Source organism: Manacus vitellinus, unplaced genomic scaffold (assembly GCF_001715985.3).
Source record: "Manacus vitellinus isolate BGI_N305 unplaced genomic scaffold, ASM171598v3 scaffold_47_pilon, whole genome shotgun sequence".
NCBI classification, from domain to species: Eukaryota; Metazoa; Chordata; class Aves; order Passeriformes; family Pipridae; genus Manacus; species Manacus vitellinus.
Window position 1 is genome coordinate 632,866 of NW_021940585.1, and position 21,438 is coordinate 654,303.

General features: G+C 50.7%; 1 protein-coding gene across 2 annotated transcripts in view; it reads left to right on the top strand.

Moving 5' to 3' along the window:
* The window catches only part of LOC115307731 (protein phosphatase 1 regulatory subunit 12B-like), a 32,161-nt gene extending 12,405 nt beyond the window's left edge, over nt 1-19,756 (top strand). The window contains exons 2-8 of one of the 2 annotated variants that reach the window (XM_029962569.1): nt 4,034-4,050; nt 4,563-4,710; nt 5,299-5,403; nt 5,684-5,737; nt 6,817-6,867; nt 12,554-12,734; nt 16,573-16,672. In XM_029962569.1, coding sequence (XP_029818429.1) covers nt 4,034-4,050; nt 4,563-4,710; nt 5,299-5,403; nt 5,684-5,737; nt 6,817-6,867; nt 12,554-12,688 — 510 coding nt within the window. In that variant the 3' untranslated portion in view covers nt 12,689-12,734; nt 16,573-16,672. Of the gene's footprint in view, nt 1-4,033; nt 4,051-4,562; nt 4,711-5,298; nt 5,404-5,683; nt 5,738-6,816; nt 6,868-12,553; nt 12,735-16,572 lie in introns of both variants that reach the window. The other variant, XM_029962570.1, reaches the window with a different exon arrangement.
* The last annotated feature ends 1,682 nt before the right edge of the window (nt 19,757-21,438 follow it).

Genomic DNA, 21,438 nt, shown 5'->3' on the forward strand with positions numbered 1-21,438 from the left:
CCAGGTGGGAATGCTGTGCTCCCAGGGAACAAGGGACAGGACAAGAGGAAATGGCCTCAAGTTGCACCAGGGGAGGTTTAGATTGGATATTTTAGAAAATTTCTTCCCTGAAAGGATGGTCAGGCCCTGGCACAGGCTGCCTGGGGCAGTGGTGGAGTCACCATCCCTGGATGTGTTCAGAAAGCAAGTGGATGTGACACCTGGGAACAGGGTTGGACTCAGTGATCCAAGAGGGCTTTTCCAACCTGAGTGATGCTGTGATTCCATGTTTCCAGGTCACTGCAGGATGGCTCTGCTCAATGCTGGAAGCAGCACAGGAATGATGTGGGTCCTCCCCTCTCATCTGGCACTTTGCTTCCCTTTATCCACATAGAGACAGTCCCAGTCTGAACAAGTCTGTCTCAGTAACCATCACAGGGAGGTTGTAAATACAGTAATCCTGGGTTTGTCCCCTTTTTGCTGTATATGTTTAAAGTGATTCCTTTCTTGATTCCTTTGCAGAATCCCGCCCCTGCTCTCCCCTGCCTATGGAAATTTTAGTTTCTTTGGAGGAAAAAACGGAACAAAAGTGGTTTTTCCTTGTGCTGCAAGTGGCCAGGCTGGTGAGGGGACCTGCTCGGGTTCAGTGCCCGGTTTCCACGTGGCCTTGCTCAGCCACGTGGGGATTTCCAGCACTGTTCAAATCCATTGGCAGGTGTGTTTGTTGAAATAAATTCAGGCTTGCTATGGAGTGGATTACTTACCCAGCCATTTGTCATCCTAACAAAAGTCACCATTGAAGGGGATTAGCATAAAGTGCACAAATAACTTTCAACAAGAGGCTTGTTAATCACTGCCTAATTCCCTTCTCCCAGTCTTCAGGGAAGGTTGGGTCACTGGACCAGAATTCAAAAGGAGCTGTCAGGCTGCTGAGGGGTTTAAGAAGCAAATGTTGAAAGCTCAGCTAATAAAGCACCATGGTAAGATCAGCGTGTGCATGGCTGAAAACAGGAAATCTTTCGTAGAACCCAGACTGGTTTGGGTTGGAAGAGACCTTAAAGTTCATCTCATTCTATTCCCCTGCCATGGAGTTCCACTGTCCCAGGTTGCTCCAAGCCACATCCAACCTGGCCTTGAACACTTCCAGGGATGGGGCAACCACAGCTTCTCTGGGCAACCTGTGCCAGGGCCTCCCCAACCTCACAGGGAAGAATTTCTTCCCAATATCCCATCTCACCCTGCCCTCTGGCAGCGGGAATCCATTCACCCTTGTCCTGTCACTCCATCCCTTGTCCAAAGTCCTTCTCTAGCTCTCCTGGAGTCCCTTTAGGCACTGGAAGGGACTCTAAGGTCTCCCTGAAGCCTTCTCTTCCATGGCCAGTACACCCTCAGCTCTCCCAGCCTGGCTCCAGAGCAGAGGGGCTTCCACTCTCAGAGTATCTCTGGACTTGCTCCAACAGCTCCACATCCTTCTTCTATTGGGATCCCAGAGCTGGAGGCAGCTCTGCAGGTGGGGTCTCACCTCAGCAGGGCAGAGGGGCAGAATCCCCCCCTCTCCTGCTGCCCACGCTGGGGGATGAGCCCAGGATGTGGTTGGATTTATGGTCTGGCTTTGTAACGACAGCCCCGTGCCAGAGACCAGCTGTACAGAAACTATGACCCAGCTTGCTGCCTCTGAGCTTCGTACAGAGCGTGGCCCAAGCCATGACTGTTGGGACAAGCACTCCCATGTCCCTGTCATGACATGAGGCAGCTGCCAGGCGTTGAGTCCCATGAGATGCTTCCCAGACAGAATCTGACATGGCTTGTGGAGGTGCAGTGCAGCTTAGCCATGGTGGAAGGTCATCTGCTGTCTTCCTTGGGAGGTTCTTCACCTGTAAGATGCAAAGAAGAGAGAGGGTCAGAGCAAATAAAATAATCCTGGGCTGGGACGAACTCAGGGTTTTAGTGACAGTGTCTACAGGGTGGGGCTGGCACTGTACCCACCCAAGAGCCCGGCTGAGGGTGGCCCTGCGGGCACAGCTCAAGGGAGAACGTGTTGATTCATAGCAGGGCTTGCTTGTCCTTTTGAGCTTTGCACACAGGAGCTTTGCTGAGTGTGTTGTCCATCCACAAGGTTTCACTCGTGCCGGGTCCCTTCAGTTAATCTCTTTGGCCCTGGGGCAGCTCCTGCGTCGTGTCAGAGGCTGTGCTGCAGAGCCCGGGGATTGCAGGGTCCCTGGGGACACTCCTGTCTCAAATCAGATGCAAGATGAGGGTTGCATTTAGTATGGAATGGACTGAAAACTTAGTAACCAGGTACAATGGGTAGCTGGTGCCCATACCCTGGCAGACAGTGACAGGGACTTGCCCCCGTGCTCCTCTGGCTTTGAGTGGAGATTTGGCCGGGTCACTTGTCCCTGCCCTTCTCCTCCATATAATGGGGTGAGTTAATTCCTCTCTCCATGGCATGTGCTCCCAGATCCGTGCCCAGGATCAGAGGCAGCAGTGCCAGGTTGGAGCAGGAGGTCTGAAGTGTTCAATCCCTGAGGTGCCAGACAGGCAGCACGTCTGCCCCCCAGCAAGGCATCAGCACAGGATTTACTGGTGTAGCTGGGAGTGCAAGCTCCAGCACCAGCACGTCTGGGCACTAAAAGCCTGACCCCTCGTCTGCTCTGTGGTTCCTTTGTGTTGACTCTTTATTAAAAAGGACGTAGGGAAATGGCTGGAAGTGCCTGTGGGAGGTTTGTAAGAGCAATGATGCTGCTGATAAATCAGCAGAGGAATATTGGGCTCAATTTCTGGTTCAAGGGGCTATAAAGAATTGGAATGCACCTGGAATTTGAGTAAATATCTGTCAGATAGAGAGGAACCTCATGGAGGAGGTGACTGTCCTGCAGGACAGCGGTGCCATCACCACTGGATTTCTGCAATTGTGGGAAAGAATTGTCTGATCCATGAAACTGTATTAAAACAGTGGTTTGCCACAACCAGCCGCTGTAGGATATTCATAGAATCATGGAATTATTAAGGTTGGAAAAGCCCTCTAAGATCATCGAGCCCAACCATTCCCCATGTTTGCCACACAAGTGCCACATCCCATCTTTTTTGAACAATTCCAGGGATGGGGCATCCATTACTGTCCTGGACAACCTGTGCCAGGGCCTGAGCACCCTCTTCAGAAAGAAATTTTTCCCAATATCTAGTCCAAACCTCCCCTACCACAACTTGAGGCCGTTTCCTCTTGTCCTGTCCATTGTTCCCTGGGAGCAGAGGCAGATCCCCCCTGGCTCCACTCTCCTGTCAAGGAGTTGCAGAGCCAGAAGGTCCCCCCTGACCCTCCTTTTCTCCAGGCTGAGCCTCCCCAGCTCCCTCAGCTGCTCCTGGTGCTCCAGCCCCTTTCCCAGCTCCATTCCCTTCTCTGGACACACTCCAGCCCCTCAATGTCCAAAGGCAATGGAGAGGTTTGGATGTTGATAGAGAAAGAAGAATGTACCACAGGCTTCAACCAACATGTCCACCTGGTTTAAGAGTCTTCTTCCTCCCTCCTGCAGCTGCTGTTGTGTCTCTCCATGCCGTGGTGAAGCTTTACTCCAAGGAGTACTTGCCCATGGAGAGAAAAACAGTGTTTGTGATTTCCTGAAGTTCAACACAAACATGCTGGGAGCTCCCTGTGTCTGTTAATCCCCCTCACGCACATCACACACAGGACAGGGATGAAAGGCAGGAAGAATAACTTCACTGAAAAAGGGAAACAGTAGATAAGTTTGGGTTCAAAGGAAAGGATTTCAGTTGTGGAAATGAGGAATTGAAGAGCAAGGTTCAGGATTTCTTAGGTGAGCAAAAGAAAGTAAAACTTGAAATGCTTCAGAGGAACTGAGGCAGATGAAGATTCAGGAAGGGATTGGAGATTCTTAGTTTGTGCTGGGAAATCTCTGTGTAGCCTGGTGTGAGCTGGGTGCTGGTATCAGAGGTGGGAAATTACTGCTGCCTTGCACCTCTGCAGTTGTTGAACTGAACCTTTAATTCTCCTCATTATTAATTCCCTTTTTCTTTCGTTTTTTTCCCCCTTCAGCATGAAAGACTTTCCAGGTAAGAATTTTCTTTTTTTCTTTATTTTTTTTCCTATGTAATATTTATTGACAGCATGTTTTTGTATGGCTTTGAAGCCAAACCCTGTCCCCTGAAGCACGGGGGAGTGCACATTTGGTCTGGTACTGGCCATTTGGGTTCTTTCCTGAGCTCAACTGTGGGGCCAGTTTGCTTCTGTCCTCTGCTCCCTAAATTATTTAACTGCAGAGATGAAAAACCGTCAGTGGCCTGTTAGAAATGGAGCCTTTTCCCACTACGGAGATAAGAGATCCATGGGAAATCACTGCCCACGGGGGCTGGGCTAGTGCCCAGGGTGTGTTTTCCTGTTGTTATTGGGTGGTGACTGCGGGTTTTGGGCAGCGATGCCCAGCAGCAGATGGAGATGCTCCCACCCATCCCAGAGCCCCGGCTCAGCCGGGACTGCCACAGCCTCCAGTCCCAACCAGTCGGGTCCGTGCTGGCTGTTCCAAGTTACAGCAGCTCCACGGTGCTGGATCTTCATCCTGTTCCAGGTTGGAAGCAGCTACAAACCCCAGCACCAGTGACTCGTCCTACAGTGACCGTGCCTCCAGCCGCTCCAGTGCCTACAGCCGGAGGGAGAACCGGCTCGCTGCCCTCAGCAGCCGCGCGGAGGAGGAGAGCAACAGGGACTATAAAAAAGTAGGAGTTTTTTAAATGTGTTACTGTCATCACACACACCACAGAACCTGCCTGTTGCTGCAGAAACCTGCCCTTGAGAGTCTGTGGGAAGACAGAGAGAAAGTTCGTTTTCATTTTGTCTGTTCCATGGAATCACAGAATGATTTAGGTTGGAAGAGACCTTAAAGCTCATCTCGTTCCACCCCCTGCCACGGGCAGGGACACCTTCCACTAGCCCAGGCTGCTCCAAGCCCTGTCCAACCTGGCTTTGAACACTTCCAAGGATGGGGCAGCCACTGCTTCTCAGGGCAGCCTCATCACCCTCTGAGTAAAGAATTACCTAAACTAAAACCATCCTTTTTCTTTGCCTCTTGGCTGTGTTTAAACTCACTACAAAATTCAACAGCTATTTTCTTATTTCATGCAAAAACACAAGTAAAGCATCCAGACTGGTTCTGTTTGCCCTTATTCTCATCTCCTGATGTGGGGGAGCAAATGCAACCCCACAGCTCAGTGCTGAGGGCACATGTCTGCTCAGAGCAGCACAGCAGGACAGGGTTAATTAACCAGGAGCAACCTGGGTAATTGAGCTCTTGTTTTGTGTTTCAGTTGTACGAGAGCGCTCTGTCTGAAAATCAAAAGCTGAAGTCAAAGCTGCAAGAAGCCCAGCTTGAGCTGGCTGACATCAAAGCAAAGTTGGAAAAAGCAGCCCAGGTGAGGGAAAATCCAGGTCCTGACTGGAGGAACTGAATACTACCCATGATGAACCAACACCTGTTCCAGGATGGGAAAAGGAGGGGGGAGCTCCTGGAAGGATGCTCTTGGGAGGGAAGGTGCTATAGAAGAGACTGTTGTTTTTCACAGAAATAAGTGAGTGATTCTGTAAAGCCTTGCTGCCTCTCTGGGCAGGAGCATCTGTGGGCTGTCTCAGCCTTTGTGCCACACCCTGTGAGTGCTGTCGGGTTTAATCACTTTCTATTTTTAATTTCCATAGCAGAAACAGGAGAAAACTTCTGACCGGTCCAGCATGCTGGAGATGGAGAAGAGGGTACGTGTCTCTGCTTTCTTCTGAGTCGCAGTCGTTGCCTCGTGTTGCTGTGCAGGGCAGAGTCATTTCTAGAAGGAAAGCGTTAATTAAAAGATAAGTTGTATTTTTGCCAGCTCACAGTGATAATTGTGTTCTGACCTTTTCAGGGCCTGAGACTCTGCTGCTCTTCTTTGCACATCAGCTTCATTCTGATTTCTCTCTTTCGTTATAGGAAACTGCAGACCAACGGATTGTATCACACTAAGAGACTGTTGGTCCATTATGCTTTAGAATATTCTTGATCCTTTATAAATAAAGACTGGTTTGGCGTGGTGGGGGAACAAAGCAAAAGCCTGAAGGGCTTCTCTCAATCTCTTCATCCCCCAGCCTGGGTTGATACCAGGGGCTGCCAACGCAGGGGCAGGACCTTCCCCTTGGTCTTGAAGTTATGGCAACATCCAGCTTGATTTTTGTTGAAATAGGATCACAACAGCCACAAATACAGCTTTCTGAGAGTTAGAGAGTAAAAAGAGCCCAACTGTTCTCAGTGAAGATGGCATTAGCTGTTCCCAGGATGGCTCATGCATTTTGCACTGATGAATCCCTGGACAAAGTACATTGGGGACAAAAAGTGACCCAAAACTCATCATGCACAGCCACACCCAGCAGGTGCATTTTTCTCACTGTCCTGACCTTGTGTCTCTTTGCAGAGGGCAAAGGAGCAGGACAGAGAGTGTAAATCCTGTTCCTGACCCACATTTCCTATTTCTCCCTTCTCAGGGCATGTCCCTGGGGTGTTGTGAGCCCCCTCATTTTGGGAAAATCATTGGAGGCATCCAGATCTGCACTCTGGCACAGGCTCTAGCTGAGGGCACCACCAGCACTCACATGGCAGAGCCTACTTGTGTAATCCTCATTTTCCACAATACACCTAAGGCAGTCAACTTTACAGCTTTGCAGCCTCTGCCTTGCTTTGGGGTGCTCTTCAGTGAATGCTCCTACAGAAATACAAGACCCTTATTTTTCTGTAAAAGAAAATATACTGTAAATTTTTCTTCTCAAATCTTGTGACCCTCTTTGTTATGAATCCTTGTAAACAGGAGAAGCGAGCCCTGGAGCGGAAACTCTCTGAAATGGAGGAGGAGATGAAGGTAAGAAATAATCTTCACTGTGTCTATTCCATTTTGTATTCATGTCTTTTGGGATTGTCGCCCAGGAGGAGGATATTAAAGGTGTCCATGGGAGGGGACCCGCATTCCTTTCTGCAGTCAGGCTTCAATGGCCCTGTTCTCCAAACCTGAAATGCTAATAAACTGTCCTGTTCTCATTCATCTGATTGCTCCTATGTTTGATTTGTTCTGCTGTTTGATCTGAGGATGGCGAAAGCTGTTCTCCTTAAATGCCCTCCCAAACTAACCTTTTGTGGCATCGCTGAGTTCCAGTGTGCTGACCCCCTGTGCTCTGACTAGTCTGCAGCCCCAGTTAAGCCGCTGAAGTTCTCTCCGGATGGGTAAGAAGACAAAGCTGGCTTTTGAGCTCACGCACACTGGCCAGGACAAAACACAGAGTGATTGTGTCCCCAGAGCATGTCACTGGGAGGCTGTGGAGGCCTGTGATAATTTCAGCCAAGATGAACTTGCTTCCTGGTGAGATGTGCAGCATGGCTTAGTGTCACAAGCCATCGCCACCGTCGTGTTCTCTCTCTCATGGTCCTGCTTCGAGGATGGTTCTCTCCTGCCCTGGGAGCAGGGGCTGAGCACTGCAGAGCAGGAGGCAGCATCTTGCTGCCTTTGTGCACCTAAAATTTCACACTGGTTTTGCAGCATCACGTCGTGTTTTAGCATTACACTGTGTTTTAACGCTCGTGTTCACAGAATGAATGTCCCCTTTGCTCTCTGCCCATGCTTCTGTTCCCTTTGAGCATGACCCAGGTGGGACTAAGCTGCTTTCAGAAGAACCCACCTGAGAGCTCTCCCGGTTTGCTGGTGGAAATGAGTTCCTGCCATTCTGGAGGAGATTCCAACATTGTGTTTCTCTTTGAAGCTTTGAAAGGATCAGTGGCTTGTACTGCATCTTCTGCTGTGATTAGTAGCAGAATGATGTGGTGGAGTCTTCTGTAAAGGCTCTTGTTCCCTCACAGAGGAGAAAATAAGTGTGGATGTTCAAGCCAGGAGGGGGAGAAGAAAGGATTTGACATGCCTAAATTCCAACCTCTTTGTTCAGTGAGACCTTCCTGTAATTACAGAATTGTGGCCTTCAAGAGAAACACAGGCAGGAGCAGTTTGTGTTGGTCCTTCAGCTCTCCAGATCACTGCAAACCAGCTCAGCCCATGGAGTAAGAAGACAAGGTGGTGTCCTCTAGTGGCTTCTCTGTTTGGGAACATTGATGGTGGTTTGAAGAGCAGTTAATGAAGGAAGGTGCCTGTAGGGACTGTTGGACACAGCCAGAACACCTCTGGTTTGGATAATTCAGAGCTACAGAGTGATGGAAGCCAAGGTGGTGCAGAAGAAGAAGCACTCCCAGAGGTTGCACGTGTTCTCACACTGCCCCAAGAGGTGTGGGCTGAAGGAGTCTGTGGTCCGGCTGAAAATGAGCTTCAGGTCCTCAGAGTGGTGCTGACTCTGCTCTCTGCACTGTTCTTGCTGCATCAAATAACCAAAGTGACCTTTTCTTAGTAGAATAAATAGATAAGAAATTGTAACATCTCTCTTCTGAGGCACTATTGCATTTTCACTAGTGTTTGCAAAACCTTCAGCGCGTGGTGAGTGAGTACCTGAGGGCACTGTGACATCTTTTTTGACAGCCACTCAATAAAAAGGAGTATAAGATTTCTGAAGAAAGAAGTATTGAATTGGACCTGTGCATATGAAAAGCACTTTTGTGTCCACTCTCATCGTGCCTTGAAGCAGGAGAGTCAGCCCTGCTGTGTTTGCCTGCAGTGAGATAACCTCCACAGAGCATCCCTGTTAGTCCCCAGTGTGGGAATTGAGCCAGGGAAAAAATCTGTTAATTCTGGTTGGACTTTCATTCCTGCTCCATGCGCTGCCTGAGTAGCTGTCAAGCAGAGTCAGAAGGAATAAAGAAGGAATTGGAAAGGAGTAAGCAAATCCACCAGTTTCCTTGAACATGGAAGGTTATTCAGCAGTGGGAAGCAACCAAACTTGCCAGGTAATAAGGTGTCAGGTTGGTTTGGGGGATTCTTTCCACTAGTCTTTGAATCAAACAGATCCAGCAAGGCTCACATCCAGCTACTTGATCCCAGGTAGTGTATATCCAGTTCCACACATCAGATGTCCTGGCCAGGATTCTCCTCACAGGTGACAGAAATGCTTTGTACTTCAGACTGTGCTTGAGGCAATGAGCTTTGTTCCTGTCCTGAGTGTAACCCCTGCTAACAAAGCCATCGAGAAGTGCAGAGGAGCGGGACGGGCTCAGCAATCCCAAGAACCTTGGTGGCAGAGCTGCTCCTCAGACCTGCTCTTGCGAAGGTGACAGAGTGGTGCAGCGTTTCCCTGAGCAACTGCAGAATTTGACTGGAGATCCAGAACCTTGGCTGAGACAGGAGAAAGAAAATTAACATTTGCACTGAGCTGAATTCAGTGCCAAGTGCCCAAGGTCCCAACTGAACAGAGCAATTTTTCTTGAAGGTCACAGAAGCTTCTTTATTCCGTAGCAGCTCCTGGCCTCGGCCATCGTGCACGCTCCGGGCGTTTTTGTTTCCCCCAGTGTTGCAGGCACAGAATCCTTTAACTGAAGGCAAGTACAGCTGAACTGAGAGACCTGCTTTGGCTAAGCCAAGTATCAAGCAGAGTGATAAGCAATCACAGCAGTATCATCCAGATCCTGGTCTTCACTCTTGGCTTCAGTCCCAGCTTCCCAGTCTTTGCTGAGTTTCTTGGATAAATAGGAGCCTGGCCTACCTGCAGCATATGTACATTTTTACATAAATGATCCTTCCTGTGGGCTGTGCAGCATGCTGAGGCTGAGCGGCGGCTGATGGGACCAGGCTGAGGTTTCGTGCTGTGTTGGTGTGGAAAAACAAAGGTGGTCTCTGAAATGATCACAGTCCTTTCCACCTCGCGTAGCACAACACCTCATTTTACATATGTTGGATTTTTTCTGCCAGCTGTGAGCCCTGTGGTAAAGCAGAGGATGCTTATTGTCCATGGTATCATAGAATCATGGAATCTCTTGAGCTGGAAGGGACCCACAGAGATCATCGAGTCCAACCCTTAGCCCTGCACAGGACCCCAAGAGTCACACCATGTACCTGAGAGCATTGTCCAGACACTCCTTGAACTCTGGCAGGTTTGAGGCCATAACCACTGCCTGAGGGAGCCTATTCCAGTGCCCAGCCACCCTGTGGGGAAAGAACCTTTTCCTGATATCCAACCTAAACCTCTCCTGACACAGCTCCAGCCGTTCCCTCGGGTCCTGTCACTGCTCAGACAGAGCAGAGGTCGGAGCTGCCCCTCCACTGCCCCTCATGAGGAAGCTGCAAACCCCAATGAGGTCTAATCTCAGGCTTCTCTTCTCCAGTCTGAACAGACCAAGTGACCTCAGCTGCCTTTGGTACCACCAAAAGAAGTGACTCTTCCAGTACAACCATCCTCTGGCAGCTTCTGGTGCACAGGCAGCCAGCACAGCTCGGGCGGGTGAAGGGGTAGATGGATATATGGATATATGGATGATGGATGGATGGATGGATGGATGGATGGATGGATGGATGGATGGGATGTGGTGAGATCTCACTGCTGAAGTGTCCCTGCAGCTCTCCTGCAGTTTGTTGGCCGTAGCTCTGTCTCGGGACCTGTTGATTTATCCAGTGTCAGAATTGCATTGGTGTGTCCAAGGAGCTGCTTTGTCAGTTTGATGATCTCAGAGGGCTCAAGCCCCATACTTTGCTGGTTCCCTGCACTCCCCACCTTACTTCTGTTGGTTTTGCAAAGCATTTCAACAGGGTGTCTTCATTCCTTCATGAGGAGCAGAGGTAGTGCTTTTGGGCAGCTAAGAATGGAGCTGATGGATGGGGCATACACAAAGTACTTCTGTTTTGTACAGGAATGAGCCCTTGGACAAAATGTCCTGGGATGCAGCAGGTTCCTTACCAGCTGCAACCAGCTCTTGGTCATCATGGAATCCCAGTCTGGTTTGGGTTGGAAGGGATCTCAGAGCTAATCTTGTTGCAGCCCCTGCCATGGGCAGGAACACCTTGCACTAGCCCAGGTTGCTCCAAGCCCAGTCCAACCTGGCCTTGGACACTTCCAGGGATGGGGCAGCCACAGCTTCTCTGGGCAACCTAAGACGTGCAGGTTGAGTGGGTGGTCATTGCAGCTTCTTTGTGATGCAGTAGATTTATTTGTGCAGCTCCTGGTTCAGGACAGACAGTGACCTCCCTTGGAGTGCGTTCTGCTAATGAAATGGCAAAAAGGAATCCCCTTCCCCAGAGACCCTTCCCTCCATTTCCTCCTGCTGCTGCGAGCTCACAAGTCAGAGCACATGGGGAAGAGCATGGTGCTTTGTGGAGCTACTTTGGTTCAGAGCTGGGATTTTGTCACTTGAACTTACAACTCTTCTTTTCAATATTTCAGTTCTTGCCTTCCCCTGTCCAGTGTTGGGGCTCCCCCCACCATGCAGGAGGGGTTACTGTTCAGCAGGGGTTCTTGTTCTCATGGCCCTTCTGCCTGATGAGTTCTGAGTAGGAAAGAGGGTCAGGCCATGGCTCAGGAAGCAGCTCCATAGCCCTGACATCTGCTGGCACCCACGTTGGTGTAAATGTCCAGCACATGGATTAGCTTTTGCACCACTGGCAAAGTGTCGTCCGTGTGGCACTGGGATGTCTGCTTGGCTTGTACCATTTCCACATTCTGCTTCCCTCATGGCTTTTCTGTTCCCTACCTCCCATTGCCTCTGTACCTGTGCAAGACCCAGTTTGTACCTGTGTCCAGTTTGTATCTGTGCCCAGTTTGTATCTGTGCCCAGTTTGTATCTGTGCCCAGTTTGTACCTCTGCAAGCCCCAGCGTGGGGCTCAATCTCTGCACTGCCCTGTGCTTACCATTGCCTTTGTCACCAAGAATGCCAGGCTGGTACATCCCTCCTGTGGGAGATGCTCTCATTCAGACTCCTCCAGCTCAAATGAGAGACTTAAGGTTCAGACTTGCCACCTCTGGAGGTCAGAGATAAATTGAGCCCCAGAGAAGAGCTGAATTTGGGCAGGGGTGAAAAACCTCCCCAAACCTCAAACATTTTGGTGGGACTGAGCCTTGGCAGACCCAGGAGCATCACTGAGGAACAAGGGACACGAGCAGGCACAGTACCTGTCTCAGTGATCTGCTGTGGGACAGTGACACTTGCAGATGCTGTACCTTTAGGTCTGTACCTTTACAATCTCCCATGAAGCTCTGATCGCTCTTTGCTCTACACAACTGCTTTAACTTTTAGAGAAACATGAAGAAAAGAAGTTTTAAAGAAATTCTCAGTTCCCAGCAGTGCTTTCAGAGCCTGTGTAGGTGGTAAGTCAATGGTGATAGTTCTCACAGCAGTTCCCAAGTCCCAGGGCTGTCTGGGTAAACTAGAATATAATCCAGCTTTTTGGTGGAAAACCACTTCATTTGACCTTTTTTAAGGCTTTGGGAGCCCCTGGAGAAAGGGAGGGTTCTCAAAACATCCTCAGTGTGTTGACAGGTTTTCCCTATCCAGCACTCACTGCTACTAATTTTTCTTTTACTCTCTTTTTTCCTTTCACTCCCTGTGGACTAAATTCACATTTCTGTGCCCGTTTGTCTCCGTGATGTTCTCTCTGTATTTCTCTATCCATTCCTCTCACTCTCTGCAGAATCTCCACCAGCTCAAACAGATTCACACCCTGAGGCAGATGAATGAGCAACTGCTGGCTGAGAACAGGGCTCTGACCCGGGTCGTAGCCAGACTTTCTCTGCCCACCAAGCCCTCAGAATCAGAGGAGCTGTAGCTGCTTTCCCTCGGGCTCATCTCGCCTCCCTGTTCCACTCTCCCAGGCAGGTCTCCGCTCCCTGGCCGGGCTGTTCCCTCGCCTCCCTGCTGTCCAGGGTGTCTGGTGAAACTTGTGGCTCAAAAGCTTGTGGCAAAGAATCCTCAAAATTCCAAAAGCATGGTGCTGCTGCCATGGCAGAGCTTTGCTGGAGGCTCTGCTCATCCCGCTGGCTCTCGCTCTGCTTGGCAGTGCTGCCAACCTCGCCAGCTTAGCACTGGGGAATGGCTTTGGGGTGGCTTGGCAGTGCCAGCAGCCCTATGCCCAGTACCCTGCCTGGAGATAGACCCCCAGACTGGTTTGGATTGGAAGAGACCTTAAAGCTCATCTCATTCCAGCCCCCTGCCATGGGCAGGGAGACCTTCCACTAGACCAGGTTGCTCCAAGCCCCATCCAACCTGGACCCTGGACATCTGAAAATAGATGGTTCATGCTCTATGTCAGCCCATAATAGAATTCTTTTTTAATTGGACTTAGTTCAGGGAGAAGCTGGCACTCAGGAAATCAGATAATCCAAAGTCAGGATGAACAGTGTCATAAATTGGTAGGGATGTTGTGAAAAGTGTACATTTTAGACAGAAAGAGGATTTTTAGAAAAACTACAAACTGAGCTGTCCTCAGCAGTTTTTCTTGGTCACTTGAGCAAAGAGGACAACCTCCTTCCCTCATGTTAAATGGAGATTTTTGAGTCTGAGCCCACAGGTTCAACATCCCCCCTGCCTCCTGTGGGCTGGTGCAGGATGGAGGACCCAGCAGGAGCTGGACCAGGAGTGCTTTGTGTTTCCATCTTCTGTTTTAAATCCAGTGCAGGGCAATTAGTGTTTGAAACCCAAAGATGACCCTTTCCTAAGCTTTGCCCTAGCACATCACACAACTAAATTACATCCCTTCCTGCTACTTCATTGGCTGTGTGCTAAAATAAAGCTGTAACTGCTCCTTTCTCAGGGCCCTGCCTGTCCTTTGCAGGTTAGTAGGGATATTCAGATCCCTTCAGACACAGAAACACTGTGCTCTTGTGGGCTGGAAGTGGCACCACGGTATAAAAAAATCTATTCTTAGCACACAAATTATATCAAGGCTGATTAGCCATAGAAACAAACTAACCAGGGGAATTGTGGCTTCCCCTTTCCAGGAGTCTCAGCTCAAGCCCACATGTGTGTCCCAGGGGCTGGGAGAGTCGAGTGTCGTGCTGTGTGCCCTGGATTGTGCAGATGGTCAGGTGCAATGATCTCACTGCCTTTCTGTTTTAAATCTGCAAAAGTATCCTCCAACCCATCCTTGTCTCATTCCTTCTCACAAGCCATGAATCATTCTTCTTCCCCACGTACTTTGCGATCTGAGAGGGAAAATTGGGCAAAACCATTTCCAGACTCAGAGAACTGATGTTTCACCACCTGCAAGTCACTTCTCTTCTCCTCCCGGGAAGTACCTGGGTTATCACTTCCCTTCCATCCCCCCCTGCTCAGGGGTGACCTGTCTGGCTGAGCTGTGGCCAGGCTCATCCTTCCCTCCTCACTCAGGTTTGCCATTCCCTGCAGTGCTCAAGCTGGGGAAGAGCAATATGCTGTTCCACTGATTTATTTCAACTCTTTTAGTAGGTCTAACACAGGCTGTTGCTGCACATGTAAACCCTGGCTCAGAGGTGTCTGTGGACATCACAGCTGTACAATGATGCCACTGGTTTCATATTCACCATGCCCTGGCAGCAGCAGTGCTTTTCAAAGAACCCCATTTTCCCAAACTCACATAATTTCTGAGGAGCCACCTTCTCCAGTATCACAGGTAACACAGAGCCCTGCTACTCAGACCATCCTCCAGCCCAAAACTGACTTTACACCGACACTGCATCACTGTCAGCCCTGCCATCCCCTGGGGCTAGGCCACATCCCTCCTCACCACACCTGAGACACCTATAAAGCTGTAGTTTCCAGCCCCAGCCTGTTCACATGTTGTTTATTTTACCCAACTTGAGGCCACTCAGCTTCAAAGGGAGGAACACCCTTGGCTCAGGAAGGTGAAATTGTGTAGTGTTGATGTGTTGCTTTCAGAAAGGCTCACTGGACACTGATGGGAGCAGGGATACAACCAGGAAACTTTTTCAGAGACACTTATTTTACATGCACTTATACTTCTTCATTTTTAAATAAATCACTGAAGTTGCCTGGAGCCCATGTGTGAGGTACAGCTGCTGCCAGAGCTCCCGGTGAGCTGTGGGACCAGGGTGGGTCTCTCTGGAGTTGTTTCTGGGATCCTGTGACAGATTCTCTCTACCAAAGTGAGTGGCAGGACTTGGTACCCCCCTTATCACAGCGATGGGCACTTATCCACTCCAGGCAGGGGAGGACAAGGACTGTCCATCCACAGACTCCAGTGGGTGGTTGAGCTGTCACAGAGCACTGGGAGGTACCAGACTGAGCCCTGGGTGAAGCTCAGGAGGAAGCATAAAGGTGCAGAGACAGCAAGGGCTCTGCCCTGTCTCTGAGCTCCTGAGCACTTGGTGATGGCAATGCCTCTCCTTTGGCCGTGAGAAATGTTGTAAGGAGCCATAAGTGCTGTTCTGGTGACAGCCCAGCCATGGTGATGCACATCACACCACCCCTGGGTCCAGGGAGACACTTCCAGTGTCACTAGCTGGAGCTCTGGCCAGCCCAGCACATCAGTTTACCCTTTCCCCACTATCCCACCATGTGGTACCATTCCCCTCTTCCCTCTCTAGCAAAACCTCCTGCCTGGACCATCCACCACCAGCACCCACAGGGATGGGGTTGGGAGTATTGGGGCCACCATGGCTTGACCTGACTGTGAAAGGAGGGAATTGCTCCAGCACTGCCCCAGGAACTGCCTGCACTCTGTGCCAGTGGTTGTGGAGGGGCTGCAGGTGGAGGGGAGCAGGTGTTGTGGTCAGAGCTGAAACTCCAGCTTAGGAGGAAGGAGAAGATTTAGTGCAGATTTTGGGTTTGGGGGAATTCCTCCAAGATTCCTGGCAGAGAGAAGTCATGGCTGAGCTTATACCGGTGCTGTTCATGCCTGTGTGTGACCCTGCTGTCCCCCAGTATGCTCCAGCAGGTCACCCTGTGGTCTGCTGGCACCTGTGGTGGGAGTGACCCCTTGTCTGTCACACCAGGATGGGGGTAGGGAGTCTCCTCCTGGTGCCCCAACAGCCAGGAACAGTCCACTGAAGGTCACCCACCTGCAGCATGGGGAGCATGGGAAGTTGGGAGGGTTTATGCCAATTAGAAATGCTGGAAGGGTCTTGTTGGAGTTATTTCTTCTCTATTTCCAAAGTGCTCAGCCTTTTGTCTGTGTTGTAACCCTTGGTTGAGCACCCAGGAGGTACCTCCAGTGTCAGTGTGTTCTACCAGTCCTCTGGCCTCAGCATGTGTTACACATCTGTGGGGTCCCAAGGAGATTTGGGGGTATTCTAAAGAGATTTTGCAGGGTCCAGTCCTAAGTGAGAATTTCAGACCTTTGTTTTCCTCTCTAGTCCTGGCAAAATGGAAAAAACCAAAGCAGGAAAACCAGCTTTATCATTTTGTGCTGAGCTCTAATTAGCCTCTGGGCACAGGTTTGGGGTGAAACAGCTCAGAAGTGGTTCCTGCCCTCCCAGCCTGGTGCTGACCTGCTGCTGGGGCCATGGCATTGCTTTGCACCACGGACTTCCAGGCTCGGGGCTCCCTGGCTCTGCTGTGCTCCAGTCCCCTCTCACCCTCCACGCCTGGCAGCCAGCTTGTAACAGCTCTGGAGATGCTCCAGAGAAATGGAACTGTGCTGGTGGAGGGGATGCAACGTCCCCTCTGGTCATCTGAGCTGAGCTCTGATCCCACCTTGTCTTTGTCTCTCTGCAGATTTTGACAGAGCTGAAGTCGGACAACCAAAGGCTGAAGGATGAGAATGGAGCCCTCATTCGTGTCATCAGCAAACTCTCCAAATAGGAATCCTGAGCAAAGGCAGGATGAGGAGGGGCCCTACACCAGCTGCCAACCCCACCACGAGCCCTCCCCCCCCTTCCCCATCTGTCACGTACAGCAAGTGTTTCAGCCATGGGATCAATGTCACACCTGCCTTGCCCTGCCCTTTGCTGTACATTCCCTTTCTACCCCTATTTTCCTCCAACACACCCCCTGCCATTTTATTATTTTTAATTTAAGCATGTTGTGGTATCTCGGACATTTTATTCAAGGGAGAAACGTGAGGACTGGGTTTGAGCTGCCAAAACTTCTTCCAGAAGCCCAGTATTTGGTGTCGGACTCTGACCTGGAGTGGGAAGCTCCTACTGTAAAAAGTGACACCTCAAAAACTAATCCAGCACATCCAAGCCCTGTACAGGTGGGAAATGTGAACCCAGGCTGGAACTCTGAGGATGCACATCAACCCACTGAGATGTGGGACTGGCTAAATGTGATGCTGTGAAAGCCACCTGGGCTCATGTCTGTCACAGGCTGCTTTGCACAGAGACTTTCTCCTCCTCTTGCCCCAGTAGACCCAGTCCTTTATTTAAGATTTTGAACCTGTTTGGTAACATCAGCACTGACACTTGGCATCAGACCCTTATCCCTCACCCTCCCTTTCACCCAGCCTGGGTGATTCCATGTCACGTTGTGTTCTTCCAGGGCTCCTGTCTGTAATTAGTAGCACCCAGTTGCACCTGGACTCTTGCTCCTTGGGTCAGGAGGTATCTTCTGAGCTTTCTGAAGGACAAGCTTGAACCCTTAGAGACCCTCTGCTGCTTTTACACACGTGTGAGTGTGAATCACCTCACAGGGAGCTGTGCCCACACCAGAGACCAGCCTCCCTGTCCTAACAGCCATCTGGGACATTCTGCTGTCTCCATGAAGGCAGAGCCCCGTAGTGGAGTCTGGTCTGGTATTTTGGGGACCTCACTTGGATTTGCAGCAGAATTTGTAGAGAGGGGAAATGCCAGAGTCCTGTTCCTTCCCACCCTTCTGTTGGTGAAGCAGCTTGGCACAGCTGGATCCCAAGGCAGAGGACCATGGAGCAGTGATCACTTGTCCTCCCACACACCTTGGAAAGGTGAGGGTGCGTCGGTGTCAGACAGACAAGGAGCTGCTGGTGACTGAATCACTGTGATGAAAGTCTCCTAACCTGTCAAAAGCTTGTGAAAAGCCTTGACCTTGAAGGAAACCTCTAAAAACACCCCTCTTTAATCTTATATGCACTCAGAACAGCTTGGAATTGTTCTCCCCATGGGCATTGGCTCCTCTCTCCATGCTGTGGGACCTGTCATCAGGTCTGTTCAGCTTCCCCTTAACTGACTCCTCTTGAACAATACCTTCCCTCTCAGAGACATCTTGCTGTATCCAAACCACTCTCCCATCTACATCCTTCCATATTTGTCCTTTCATTCCCTTTGTCCTTGGACTCCCAGCTCTGTCTGGCCAAGGGCTGCAGTCTCAGTCACTGAACCTGGAGGTGGCAATGAAGCAGCTCTGCCCACGTTCCCAGGCAGCTCTGCTCTGGGAGAGAGAGATGAGATACTTGAGCAGAATACTTGAGCTTGCTCAACAGGGTAAAATTTATCAGTAAATCCTGGGCTTTTTGGAACCTTTTGCTGGTTATTGCCTCAGAAATCATCTTTATTTTTCTCTCCCTTGGGTTTTTTTCTCTTTGGGTTCCCTCCCCCCACCCAGTTCTCCATCTTTCCCCCTTCCCCTCCCTGTCCTGCCTGTTTCCACCTCTCTTGCTCTTCCTAGAGCTGCCATCTTTCCCAGGCAGCTCTGGCCAGAGGTTCCTCTTCAGCCGGTGGAGCCGTTTGCATGGCGTTACGTGCCGTTTCTCCTGGTACACTGAGGCCCTTCCTCTGCTGCTGAGCTTTGGGAGGAAGAGACCAAAGCTGGTAAAGGCATCAGGGTTTCTGCAGAGCACTGCCTAAACCAGGCATCCTTTTTATATTCCTTGATTTTAACCCTGCTCTATTTAACAGCTTTAAGTCTTGAGATCCGGTCAATGCTTCCCCTGCACGCCGTTCCCTCTTGGTGCACTCTTTATGTGAGTACTTCTGCTGTTCTTGGTGTTTTCTCTCTTGGTGACCTGCTCCTCACTCCAGCCTCGGGCTCTTGGCTCTGATCAGGAGATCAGGAGCCCGGTCCCTTCTGTGCCGTGCGGAGGAGAAGATGCTCACCAGCTGATGGTGAGGCTGAGAGTTGGCACTAAAGATCCTGTTCTTCTCACAGGGCGGGTTCCTGGCAGCAGGAAGAAGCCTGGTGTCTGTTTTAGGGAGAGGGTTCAACCCAATCTGACAAACCCATCCCACACTGATGTTTTGCCCCTTCCTAGCAGGACACTCACTGTGTTTTTTTCCTAAGGAACAGTATGGGAAGGCTGTGGGAGGCTCGTTCCTCTGATTGGCACCTTGCAAAGCCTAACTGCTTTAGCTGAAGTGTCTGCTTAGCACTGGATTCCCCCCTGAACCCCAGGCAGGGGGGAGGGCCCCCACAGCTCAGTGTCCCTGATCAGCCAAAGCTGTGAGCGTTTCTCAGTGACGGTGCAATTGCAAACCAAATTCTTGAGAATTAACTTTTTTTGTCTCACTTCATGCCTGACATAACCAGTGCACTGAGGAGGTGACAAACAGGACACCTTGAACCCTGTGCATGGGACAGGGTGCAGAGCGAGCAGGTTTTAAAACTGATCCCTCTTGGAACCAGAGCATTTGCGAGAAGTGGTTTCCCTTAGGGAACACGAGGGGTTTTTTTCTAAGCAATTGCTTGGGGTGAATTCATTTTTATTGCTTGGGGTGAACCCGCCTGTTGTGGCTGCAAGTTTTATGATGGCTCTTTGTAAATAAACTCCTTGGAGAAGCAGGACTGGCTGATGAGATGGGGAGAGAATGTATTTTTATGCAACTTTTGAGTGGCCTTTCAAACCCTGAGATGAATGATTTGTTTTACTGGTTGTTGTTATATAGTATTATAAGTGTGTTTGAAAGTTTGGGAATAATATTCACAGCTATGATGCTTGTAAACACAACAGTATTTATAAATGAATAAAATAAGAGTTGATAAAATAGAAGCTTTGACCTTGCTTCCGTCTTTCTGGAATTATAAGTTATTTGGACTAAAATTCCGTGTTTCTCCCAAAATTCTCATGGCATAACAGTGTCCATCATCCATAAAAGCACAAATGCTACAGCAGCAGCTACTACACAGGTGCCTGTTCAGGGGAAGCTGAAATGAAGGAACTGGGATGCACATCCCTGAAAGCCTCTCACCAGTGGGAAGGCAAAATGGAGAGGGTCCCATCTGCTCCTTGGAACCACATTGGGGGTCAGGACCATCTCCCCATTCTGCCAAGTCCTGTGTTTGCTCTTCTCAGGAGTTTGGTCAGGACAAAGTGTGGCAAAGACATGGGCAGGTGATGGTGTCACATCTGGGATCCTCTGTCCCAGGTGAGGCTGCTGGAAACCTGCATGTGTTCCAGACTTCAGAGGTGGTTGGAGCAGGTTGAGCTCTTCCCTTGGGATCTGGGGGCATCCAGTGCATCTGCAAAGCAGGGCAGGACCTAAACATGACTGTAGGGACCAGACTCTGTCGGGGGGGAAGAATTTGGTGGGGACCACCTGTGCCCCATGTCTGGTCCACACACTCAGCCAAGGGCCAGGGCTCAAGGCTGAGAACAAGCACAGGGAGCTGGTGGAGCTCAGCCTGGAGAAAAGGAGGGTCAGGGGGGACCTTCTCACTCTCTGCAACTCCCTGACAGGAGGGGGGAGCTGGGGGTGGTCGGGCTCTGCTCCCAGGGAACAAGGGGCAGGACAAGAGGAAATGGCCTCAAGCTGTGCCAGGGGAGGTTTAGGTTGGATACTGGGAAAAATGTCTTCACTGAAAGGCTGTTTGGGCCCTGGCACAGCTGCCCAGGGTAGTGGTGGAGTCACCATCCCTGGAAGTGTTCAGAAGACATGTGGACGTAACACTTGGGGACATGGTTAGTGGTGAACATGGCAGTGCTGGGGGGAATGGTTGGACTCAGTGATCTTAGAGGGCTTTTCCAACCTCAGTGATTCCATGATTCCATGTTTCGGGGGACCTGGGCACTCATGGGGTTCCCCTCACACCTCCTTCCCTCCACTGTCCCTGGGGTCCCTACCCTGGGACCTGCCCCTCTCCGCGGATGCCCCGCCAGCCCCAGCAGCAAGACCAGAAGGGAACCAGCTCCTTTCAGCTCGTTTCTTTAATAAGGAGACAGAGATCATTACAAAATAACCATCGAACGATCAGAGACGGGAACGACACGGTCCACACGAGGGGAAGGGGCGTTAAAAGCAGCTTCCGCCGGAGCCGAGCGCTGCGGGGCCGGGCCGGGGCAGAGCGGGGCCGGCACTGGGGGGCCGGGAACGGCCGAGCCTGCGACTCCCGGAGGAGCTGGCTCCTCCCTTCCAGTTTGAGGGGGGAAAAAGGAAAAGAAAGCGGAGCCTGTTGCCAAGACTCGCGGCTTCTCTTCCTTTTAACCCCGGGAGCATCTCTGTGGCACAGCTGGGTTTGCTCCGCGGGGCAGCCAGGAGAGGAGAATGCCAGCTCTCACCCCCAAAAACAGAAACCACCTGACTGGACGTGGCAGATAGAACCCAAATTGCTCCGAAAAGCATTTCCACCACCAGCTTTCCCATCACAGAAATGCCCCCGGTAGGTCGGCCCCGGCGTCTGTGCCCAGCGCTGCCCCGGGCCCTCGCCCGGTGTGGCAGCGGCATCTGTGGCCAC